The sequence below is a fragment of the Vigna radiata genome, chromosome 5, assembly GCF_000741045.1.
Source record: "Vigna radiata var. radiata cultivar VC1973A chromosome 5, Vradiata_ver6, whole genome shotgun sequence".
NCBI lineage: Eukaryota > Viridiplantae > Streptophyta > Magnoliopsida > Fabales > Fabaceae > Vigna > Vigna radiata.
This window is the reverse complement of record NC_028355.1, coordinates 31,946,431-31,957,224: the sequence shown is the minus strand read 5'-3', so window position 1 is coordinate 31,957,224 and position 10,794 is coordinate 31,946,431. Positions and strand designations below refer to the sequence as shown.

Genomic DNA, 10,794 nt, shown 5'->3' with positions numbered 1-10,794 from the left:
ACGTTTTTTCTTAATTCAACGTTCAAATTATTTTAAATTAAATCATTTATGTTTTTTAATTTCTTTTAATGTCTTTATTCTTTCCTCCCTCTATAAATAGGGAGCTCCTCCTGCATTCCAAGACACACCAAAAAATCATTCTTCTCATTCTTCTCTTTTCTGAGTTTTATTCTCTAGCTCTTTTTTCTCTTCTAAAATATTCTGGGTTGTTCTTATACTCTTTTAAGAGTTCCTTGCTAGTTCTGAGATCCTCAGAAATATTTTGAGAAGTTCCTGTTGTATTCTGGGGGACTTGCGCACATCGCGGATAAGTCCTTAAGGATAGTGACTCTACACGCCTCAGGAAAATTTGTTCGTGATTCTGTCAACCTTTTACAACAATATATATATATATATTTTAAATTTTATCTAATCACCGTGTCTTTTGATTTTTGCCATTAATAAGATGAGTTAACATGTAGTGTTATTCAATGTTTTTCAACTTAACTCGTTCCTTTTCTCTCTAAAAATGAATTGACCGTGAGGTGGAGGAGATTGGACAAAAAAGATGTGATTTGATTGAGTGGAAAAAAAATTGAGCATTAAATAGGAAAACGCAATAAATAGAAAATTTTAGAAAAAAAAAATTGAGCATTCAATAAAACAAAGAAATTATTATTAGAGATTTAATTAAAAATATCCAAATTTAAAATATACTTAAAAATTAATTAAATCTATTAAAAATTTATCCATCAAATTGTTAGATTATCATCTTATATTATTAAGATTATATATTTCACATTTACCGTAAGTAAATGGTCAAATAATCCATAATATATTATCTTTTGAAAAATATTGATTGCAAGGTATCAAATAATTTTATATGTATGATTTATGTAAAAATAAATTAGTAATTTAATTATTCGTTTTGAAAAATTATAATTAAATAAAAAATTTATTGAACAATTACAATTAAATAATAATCATTTAACATTTGATAATGAAGACTTACAAAGTTGTGATTCTTGGCGAATGATTTCGGTGATAAGAACAATTGAGACCATCCCACAAATAGGCTAAAGGGGCGCATGGATCGCCTTGCCAATCTCTTGTTAGCGCATAAACCGACTTGATGGTAGTAATCGCATCAACTTTGTTGAAATGATAAGAAACAAATTGTAAAAGGTAGTTAAGATCATGTACAATAACGTAAACAAAAGTAATGGATTTAAAATAAGATAGTTTTGTGGCTTACCATCTTCTTGGAATGTTTCTGGTTTCTGTAAGTCTATTACTCTGTAAATTTCAATGGCATTTATGATGGGAGGCAGGGTTGATTTTTCAGTCCTCTCCAGTGAAAATTTAAGTTCTTTCCCACTAAGGGCTGACGTCGAATATAGAGTTCTACAGTTCCGTGGAGAACAATTTGGAAACCATAATTCAGTAGCGTTCAGCATGACGTTGAATTCTCTTGTCTGATTCGTGGTTAACACTTGAATTTCCTTGAAGTGCATGTACACATAGAATTGGTCAGTTTCATGTTCTGGCTCCCAGCTTATTACCAACGGAGCACTATCATTTGCTGGTTCAACTGCGGTGCTCATCACAATAGCTGGCGGTTCTTCAATCTGATTTAAAGAATCATCGGGAATCGAAGCATTTATTCGTGTCCAATCTTCCATGAAGTCACAGAGCAACCAGAAACGATCATAAGGATCATACGAGTACCTGTGGGATAATCAGAAAAGTACAGTAGAATCAATCAATCTTTTAATGCTGAAAAGATTTAATCCGTATGTATGATTTCACCTGTAGCCTATGTTTGAACCCAAATCGCAACGCCAGTTATTGTAAAGTTCCAGTGATCCGAATTGAGTGACATATGCTTTATTTTTCAAAGTCCTCAATTCTATGGCTGTTATAAACGGTGTGCCATTGCCTGTGTTCACTAGACAGATTTGTACGAAATCCAGTGAAGGTACATGAATGATCTCATTGGTTTCGTCCGTTGATGCATTGAATATAGTGACTGTATCCCAGCTGTTAGGTCCGAGAAGAAGATCAAACTCTGGTAACAAATTTCGGCCATCATAATTTCCGTACAGAAAAGTAGTGCGTATGAGATACTTAGAGCCTCCTGTGACGCTTATTTTGTAGCAGTTCCTTTTTCCTTCCGGGAAGCTTCTCAGCCTCCACATCTGTCGTTGACTACTTCGTCTCTTTATATCTTCAGATGATATTGTCCCACTCACACCAGTATTTATGAAATGTGCATCCGAAACGTAGTTTATGCCATATAGTGAATCAGTATAGTTGACACCTGCTTCTCCGCAATCTATGCTGATGAATCCTAAAACACAAACATGCAAAAATATGCATGGCACTTGAGACTTCAGCTAAACGTTTATAAAATAATAATCATCTAATGAAAATTCATGTTTTAATTTGTTAACAAACCTTGTTGGCCCTTAGCTTGAATGAGAATTACAAGAACTAGAATACCTACAAAAGTAACTAAGAAACTCGATGACATTCCCATTTTTCACAACCTTGTACTTTCTGGGTTTGAAGAAGACTATGGCACATATATAAGAGCTTGCCTTGTTGCTGTTGTGAGTTGCACTACTAAAGGAACTATGTTTGTGTTGGGGCGACGTGGTCAATGTCAACTTGGAGGTAAGTCTAACCAGTTTTTCTACTTCTTTAATTGGTTCTTCCTTTCCATTTCAGTCTAACTATTCATTCTTCCTTTTCAGCTACTGCAAGAGGAACATCCACTTGCTTACTCAGTATTTTCTGTCGTATTCATCACTTATCACTCGTCCACTTGCATCATAAAAATAATACTGCATTAGTTGGTCAATCAAAATAAATGAATTAAAAACATTACAACTAAGCTTCTTAAAACATATTAAACTAGCAATAAAATTCTTATGTATGTAATATGAATTGTATGTTAGAATGATGGAAAGCCGGAAAGCTTTTGAAATCCAACCATTGTTTCAGGGTACTAGCAAATTGCTAATAAAACACAATATTAGAAATNTATCTGTGTAGCCAATCATCCTTGAATTAGTCATGGTTTTGTACCATATGCCAAACTCCTTCGTGCCTTGTAGATATCTTAAAATTCTTTTTCCTACTCCATAATGAATATGACTTGGCTTTTGCATGAATCTTGATAGAAGACTTGTAGCATACATAATGTCTGGTCGTGTGGCTGTGAGATACAAGAGACTTCCAATTAAACTCCTGTAGCGTGATGCATCTGCCTCTTGTGCTCCATCATCTTTTTGTAGCTTCTCGTTTACCACCAACGGAGTAGCGACAGGTTTACAACCATTCATCTTGAACTTCTCTAGTAGAGCTTCAATATATTTCTTTTGAGAGATAAATATGCCTTCTTTTTGTTGTTTCACCTCTATACCGAGGAAATAGTTCATCAAGCCAAGGTCGGTCATTTCAAATGTCTTCATCATGTCTTCTTTAAATTCTTTCATCATCTCCATATTGTTTCCTGTATAGATAAGGTCATCGACATATAAAGAGATAATGAGATGGTACTGACCTTGTGCCTTAGTATATAGTGTTGGCTCACTCTTGCTCCTCCTGAATCCTTGATCGATGAAGTANTTATCAATCTTGCTATACCATGCTCGAGGAGCTTGCTTTAGGCCGTATAATGCCTTTTTTAGTCTTAGTACTTTGCCTTCATTTCCTTTGTTGATGAAGCCTTGTGGTTGTTCAACATAAATTTCTTCTTCGAATACTCCATTTAGAAAGGCTGATTTGACATCTAGTTGATAGATGTTCCATCCTTTTTGTGCTGCAAGAGCTATTAAGACTCTAATTGTATCTAAGCGAGCAACTGGAGCAAATGTCTCATTGTAGTCTATTCCTGGTTGTTGTGAGTATCCTTTAGCGACCAATCTTGCTTTGTGCTTTTGTATAGTTCCATCAAGATTAAGCTTTGTTTTATATATCCATTTCACTCCTATGATGTCTTTTCCATGAGGGCAATTTACGAGTTCCCAANTGTTATTCTTCTCAATCATTTTAATCTCTTCTTCCATNGCCTTGACCCATACTTCTTGCTTTGATGCTTCTTCATAACAGTTAGGCTCAATCATGGCTATATTGCAAGTTTCATATATGTCTACCAAAGATCTTACTCTTTTTGGACTAGATTCAGGTGAAGAGTCTTGTTGTTGTGGAGGTGGAGAAAGCATACCTGAATTTTCTGCCTCTTCTTGAGTTTCTTCTTGAGATTGTTGCACTGGAAGTAGAATGCTGCTTTTAACAACTTTTTCTTCCTCCCAATTCCAAGAAGCATTTTCATCAACTTCAACATCTCGACTAATGATGAGCTTTTTTGTTTGTAGGTTGTAGACTCGATAGCCTTTGGATTGTGTGCTATATCCCAAGAATATTCCTCGTATAGTCTTGTCTTCAAGCTTGTGCCTTCTTTGATCAGGAACATGTATGTAGCAGATAGACCCAAATACTCGTAAGTGTTTTGCTGATGGCTTTCTCCCACTCCAAGCTTCAATAGGAGTCTTGTCTTGGACTGCCTTAGTTGGACATCTGTTTAGAATGTAAACTGCAGTGTAGACTGCTTCAGCCCAAAAAATTTTAGGCATGTTTTTCTCTTTTAGCATTGATCTTGCCATCTCCATAACCGTGCGATTCTTTCTCTCTGATACGCCATTTTGTTGTGGAGTATATGCAATTGTAAGTTGTCGCTCTATGCCTTCATCTTCACAGAATTTGTCAAACTCGTGAGATGTGTACTCCTTGCCACGATCACTTCTGAGTACTTTTATTTGTTTCCCACTTTGCTTCTCAACAGGGGCCTTAAATTTCTTGAATACTCCGAAGACTTCTGACTTTGCCTTTAAGAAATAGACCCATGTCATTCTAGAGAAGTCATCAATGAAGAGGATGAAATACCTGTTGTTGTGATGTGAAGGCGTTCTCATTGGTCCNCAGTTGTCACTCATCATACAAATAATACTACATTCACTGGTCAAACAATGTAAATTGCAATTAAAACCAATGTATGCATCTTAATAAATAATCTCTACCTATCAGAACAAATGTCGTCCTAATTATCTCACACTGACCAAAAATACTTAAAAAGTTATCTTCATTATAAACCTACTTCGAGAGAAACAAAGAGCATAACAGAAACATTTTAAGAATGAAAAATAATAAATATTACACTGAAATACTAAATCCTTTTACTTATATTAAAAGAAGGTGTATTAAATCAACAAGAAATATTTCCATTTGTACGTGATCTGAACTTTTATATATGGTAGGAAGATGGAAGCCTTTAGAAATTTTATTCTGATCAATAGCTTTTTAGAAATTCTTACTTTGATTTGGTGAATGAAACTCGTCTTTATTATCTAAAAGTGTACGTGCACTTGTATGAATACAGAAAAATAGATCTTTAATGAGTTCTTTAAGAATTTTATCTACTTGGAAATGATATAAAAACAACCAGTGGCAGGAGCTTTTTTAGATGATTCAACTTCCTCTGAAAATCTTTCTCTAGGTCGAGTTTCTTCCTAATTGACCGAGGTTATTAATTTGTTCCTTTATGTTATATTGTATGTTGTCCGGGTCAATAAATCATTTACCCTCTTAAAAATTCTCTGGGGCAAGCTTCTCTTGGGCAAACAATCCTCTGTTGGCCAAGCTTCTCCCCGGTTGACCAATCTCTTCCTTTAGTTGCCGAGCTAAGGAGACCAGCATCGGGACCAACTTCTCTTTGGCTGAGAACAAGCAGGGCGTCAACTTCCCTCTTGAGATGTTGAAACATAATCTCACACTTTTGATAACAGTTAATTTTACTTGTTTTTATGTGTATATTTTTGTAAATAAATAAACTCCTTCATAACTTTTACCTTGTTTTGTCCCCAAGTTCAATATATCTTTATGTTTTACTGTGTTTTAGTTACTGATTGCTTGTTTACTTCTAATATCTATTTTGAGTGTGTAAGATAAGTCAATAGGAAACAATTCTATTGAAGAAAAACAAGTTGGAACTCAAAAAAGCATTAGACAAGAAATAATGGTTTTTCGACAAATACTCACTCCAAAGACATTAGAATCACACCAATTATTGAAAACGGCCCAAAACAAAAAGGAGAGAAAGGCCCAAAAGCCTTTTTGGCCCAGACGCGAAAGTAAAAGACTTCCTCGAGAAGTCTCTTGTAGTCAGAAGTTAGGTGAGACAACGAAATGAAGGTCGTGTTCGAGAGACATCATTTGTGGGTCTTCCATGGAGGTGTAACAGCGGAACATCCAAGAGAGCCACCAGCAAGAACGAACCCACACAAGCATAGTGAAGGAAGAAGCACGAAAAGGGGTAAGAAGAACGAAACCTTAGAACTATTTTATTATTGATGAATATCTAAAAAGTACAAAACACCAAAACTGGAAGCCCCTTATATAAAGGGTTCCGGTGAGGGGATCTAAACAATCCCTAACGGAAACAACTAAGCAGAAAACAGAAAACAATAAATGTTGCTCTTAGGAGCAACAACCTAAAAGTAAGAACATTAATACCAACGTTGCAAACATGAAAAAAAGACTCACCTGTAAGGCTATACTGCCATGGATCACCCTTGAAAAACAAAAAAAAAACACCATTGGGTGCTAGGCTGACTCGTTGGGCGAGTTGACTACTCACTGGGTGAAAATAACAATCCAAACTTATAGTATTCTAGTCGTTAGGAAAAGTTATGGCTTGCCTAGCGAGTTACAAGTCAAAGAGCATCGATTTTTAGGCCTTGCTGAATGAGAATGAAGTTGTTGGGCGAGTTTGTGAGCCCTGATACGCGAAAGTGGGTAATTAATTATGTTTTCACGAGGATTTTCAGTTATTTCTCATTTTTACACTAATAGAATCACCAAGGGTGTTTGGGAGAGACTCTTGAAGACTATTTGGAGTGTTGGGAGTGAGTTAATCTATCTTTCAAACCCTGGACTTTTTTAAGGTTGGTTGACCTCTTCGTGCTGAGTATAACCTTCGACTTGTCTAGGTTAGCCTCTATCCATCCCCAGGTCATCATGAAACTCAGGAATCTGCCATTTCCTACACTAAAAAAAAAATATTTATTTGAATTAATCCTCATATCATGGTAGTGTACCTTCTCGAAGACGGCTTGTGATGGTTGGTCACAACTGTTGATTTCTCGACCATGCTTTGTTATGATCTATGCAGCCGACACATATGTGCCATTTGTCGTTAGTTCCTCTGATGAAATTGGCCTCAAAGAGGTATGTTACTTATTTAATGGCAACTACTCGGTGTGCTACTCCGAGATTTCTTTTTCACTAGGCCACGAGTTTGGCCTATGGTAGGATGGATGGACGACATAGAAAACCAGACTCAATACCTGACATGTTAGTCATACACCAAACGAACATGTCCAAGTTTTGTCTGTGAACTTCCACTATCTAAGCATAGACTGGTTCTCCTGCATTTTTGCTGACCTTTTTTTGCTTTGGACGATTTGGTTCCTAAGAGGCATCTCTGCATTGGTTCATGAAATGAAGGTCAACCGTCATTTGGGAACTCTGACTTAGGATCAAGGTCGATAGTGTTGTTGTTTGAGCCAACCTCTTTGCCAGTGATCTGTAAACACTGGTAGAGGTGATTGCACTATTTGTCACGTTGTGGCTTATCTACAGCGAAGCGAGATGCTCTATTATTGTCATCCGGTGTGAAATGTTGATGTCTATTGAGCTGGTAGGTGGCACATATGGCGTTACTTTCATATTCATCATATCTGGCCCTTACTTCCTTTGGGTCTACTTTTATGGTAATAATCATCCACCAGGAACTTCATTGCCATGTGTGGAGTAGACACAATGGCTTCGAGTTGGTGGGATTATCTACGAGTTTCTCCATTTTGGGTTGAGTTAACCTGTTATAGTTTCTTTAGATGTGAGGAGACTAGTCTCGAATTCCACGGACCCTCGCCGTGTTGTGGGTTGCGTTCTGCTCGAGAGTTACATGGCCTTATTCCTCGAAGTTAGACCAAGTTTAGGTAGATGTCTTCTCATTTTCCAGATCGATCAACTTCTGTTTAAAGTTCTTGGTGGTCGGCCTAATGTTGACCGTATAGGGCTTTCTGCTCGGCATCGTAGTGTTTGTGCTGTTAGTCATTTTGTTGGATTAAACTTTGCCTTAGATATTGAAGGGTCGCCACCAGGTTGAATTCCATTTCATGGGAAAGCTAGGCTTGACCTCAGGTAGTGATGCTGCTATTGAATTTGACGTCGTTGTTGTCCTAGTCGCTAAGCTCAACTATGAGGAAATAGTTCTCTAGGTAATGGTAGCATTGGGATGTTTTCACTAAGCCGTTTTTCGACTTTTCACAAATGATGATGACGATTGCTTTCATCACCATCTCAAACTTAGATCCGAACTTGCCGGTTGGTTGGATAAGAGAATCTTCCAATGCTACGACGATTTCAGAGTCTTGGTCCTCGACACCTACACCGTCAACAGGCACACCAGTCACCAGACCCTTGTCGTGTCTTCGGGAATGAGTACAACCATATCATGTATCCCTTTATGTTTCCAACGACAACACGCCTCAACAATTGACAAAGCCTTGGGAATCTAATGATGTGCGCAACTTCTCTTGCCACTATGATCATTCTCCTAATATCTGCAAACGACAGAGATGGTATGTTGGCATCGGCGTTCCTAATGATGATGCCAACATAGAGATGAAGGATGATGTTCAGGACCATCAAAACATTTCTCATGGTAAGTTTCGTGATTGTGAGTCTCACTTGTTTTTGCGAATCAACACCTAGCATGATTAGGTGCAAGAGAGGAAAAGGTGACTTAGTTCATACGTGGAGGAAAGATATAGTTTTACCTGGATTCCGCAGTGAACGCCAAATGTTCTTGAAAGGTGGAGAATTCACCTCTAAAAAAGTCTCTAATGTTCAAATAAGTAAGAGAATTTAAATATTTTATGTATAGAATAATAGATGAGTTTCAAAGTAGCTTTTATGGTGAAATACCATGTGTATTTCTAGGATCTCGGATCCTATATGTTGTTTAAATAGAAAATATCTTCTATTAAATATATGATATTAACTACTATTAAAAGATATAATAAAACTATTGAAAATTAGAAATAAGTCTTTGTTAGACCGGATATGTACACCATGGATCTTAACGAGTATTAAATTAACCAGAGAGGATGTATATGTTTGTGGTATAAAGATTTACATTTATTATAATGATGGAAGGCATTTGAAACCTGGTTTGAGTGAGTTATAATAATCCTATTTGCTGAGAGAACACTACTTAGAATAATGCCAGAACAGAGTTTTATGATCCTCATGAAATGTATACATCTCTCACTTTCATAAGATTTATATTTGGCCATTAAGTACAATGAAAAAGATACTTCTAGTTTCCTTGCTCGTACAACACAGTGCAGAAAAAGTCGTAGGAATATGACAACTATTTTTAATACGAAATAAATTGTCACATATAAGGTAGAAATAGTCCAATAACGATCATATTGGTGTAATATATATATATATATATATATATATATATATATATATATATATATATATATATATATATATATATATATATACTTGTCATCCTCGTGTTTACTAAGTCTTAAGATGCTACTTTTAAAAATATGTTAAAAATAAGAAAAGTAAACCCCGCTCTCTTCAATCATATGCCTCATCGTATTAATCTTTCAAGATTTTAGTCAACAAATTAAGCCTTTAAAAAAATTAATTCATTACCAAAGTATTACCCATGACAACATTTTACGTCTTTTATGTCATATTTTGATTGCTCTATAATTCAAGATAATCATGGAAATATTTATATATTCGAAGAAACCGATTGCAAAAAAAATTCTGGATAGTTATTATATTAATAATCTTTTGTTATCCATGGAACAATTTTTGGAGACACAAATTTGGAAAATCAATGTCATAATATAATTTTGAAGGACCAATTCAAAAGTTTGTTCGTTGTAAAATAACAGATGATTCAAAATTGTTGTCAGTATGCTTGTTAAATTTTATGGTTTCTTAAAATTAACAAAAGGATTCAAATGAAAGAGCTTTAAAACGAAGGATATTTTGTAAATCACATAATTTTATGTCGTTTTTTATTTAAAAGATATTATATATATGTGATTGTCAATAGTAATAATAAATAATTGAATGGTAAAATGCAGAATTAAGTATTATAATTTATAATATTGTAATTGAGATATGATTACAGTTGACTTCTATCCTTGTTTCAATTTATAATATTGATTGATATATATTCTCTTACTAGTTTCTAATGAACCAGTACATTAAAAAAAGTTGCATGTAAATTAAAGTATCTATGTACAATCTAGATTAAGGAGATTCACCATCCTAAAGGTGTCTTAAGATTTTATTAGGAGATATACAAAATAAGTTAAAATAGATTTATCCTTATGAGACTTATGAATTGTTGATGTAGAAAACCTAATATCACTAATGATTTAAAATCATAAAAATTTACCGTTCTCATTTTTATTTAATATAAAATTTTAAACTCATATTTACATTTGTAATAATGTGAGTAATTACTTCACGTTGCTTGATCTCATTCTTACATTGCAATACTTATCAATCCAATACTCATCTTAATAACATGGTAACCAGCTTTACCTCAATATCTGTTAACTCCAAGGCTTTTTGCTTCCTTTATTTCCATAATAGTTATTAATTTGTTTGCCTATATATATATATATATATATATATATATATATA

The 10,794-nt window shown here is 34.8% G+C and overlaps 2 protein-coding genes across 2 annotated transcripts in view; both read right to left on the bottom strand.

The window, feature by feature from the left end:
* Positions 1–987: 987 nt before the first annotated feature.
* Positions 988–2,518, bottom strand: LOC111241593 (putative leucine-rich repeat receptor-like protein kinase At2g19210). The gene is made up of 4 exons (XM_022780267.1): positions 2,437–2,518; positions 1,789–2,329; positions 1,235–1,707; positions 988–1,130 (listed from the first exon to the last, which is right to left on the bottom strand). Exons 1-4 carry the CDS (start codon positions 2,516–2,518, stop codon positions 988–990), a joined length of 1,239 nt encoding a protein of 412 aa, XP_022635988.1.
* Positions 2,519–5,620: 3,102 nt separating this feature from the next.
* The window catches only part of LOC106760606 (putative leucine-rich repeat receptor-like protein kinase At2g19210), a 10,329-nt gene continuing 5,155 nt past the window's right edge, over positions 5,621–10,794 (bottom strand). Inside the window, exon 9 of the mRNA XM_014644025.1 lies at positions 5,621–5,788. Within this exon, the coding sequence (XP_014499511.1) occupies positions 5,621–5,788 (168 nt within the window). The remainder of the gene's footprint in view (positions 5,789–10,794) is intronic.

Excerpts from the sequence above, each read along its gene's own strand:
- LOC111241593 (XM_022780267.1), bottom strand. The coding sequence starts at position 2,518 with ATGGGAATGTCATCGAGTTTCTTAGTTACTTTTGTAGGTATTCTAGTT. Across the intron at positions 1,708-1,788 it reads GGTTCAAACATAGGCTACAG|GTACTCGTATGATCCTTATG; the intron begins GTGAAATCATAC and ends ATTATCCCACAG. Across the intron at positions 1,131-1,234 it reads AGAAACATTCCAAGAAGATG|TTGATGCGATTACTACCATC; the intron begins GTAAGCCACAAA and ends ATTTCAACAAAG.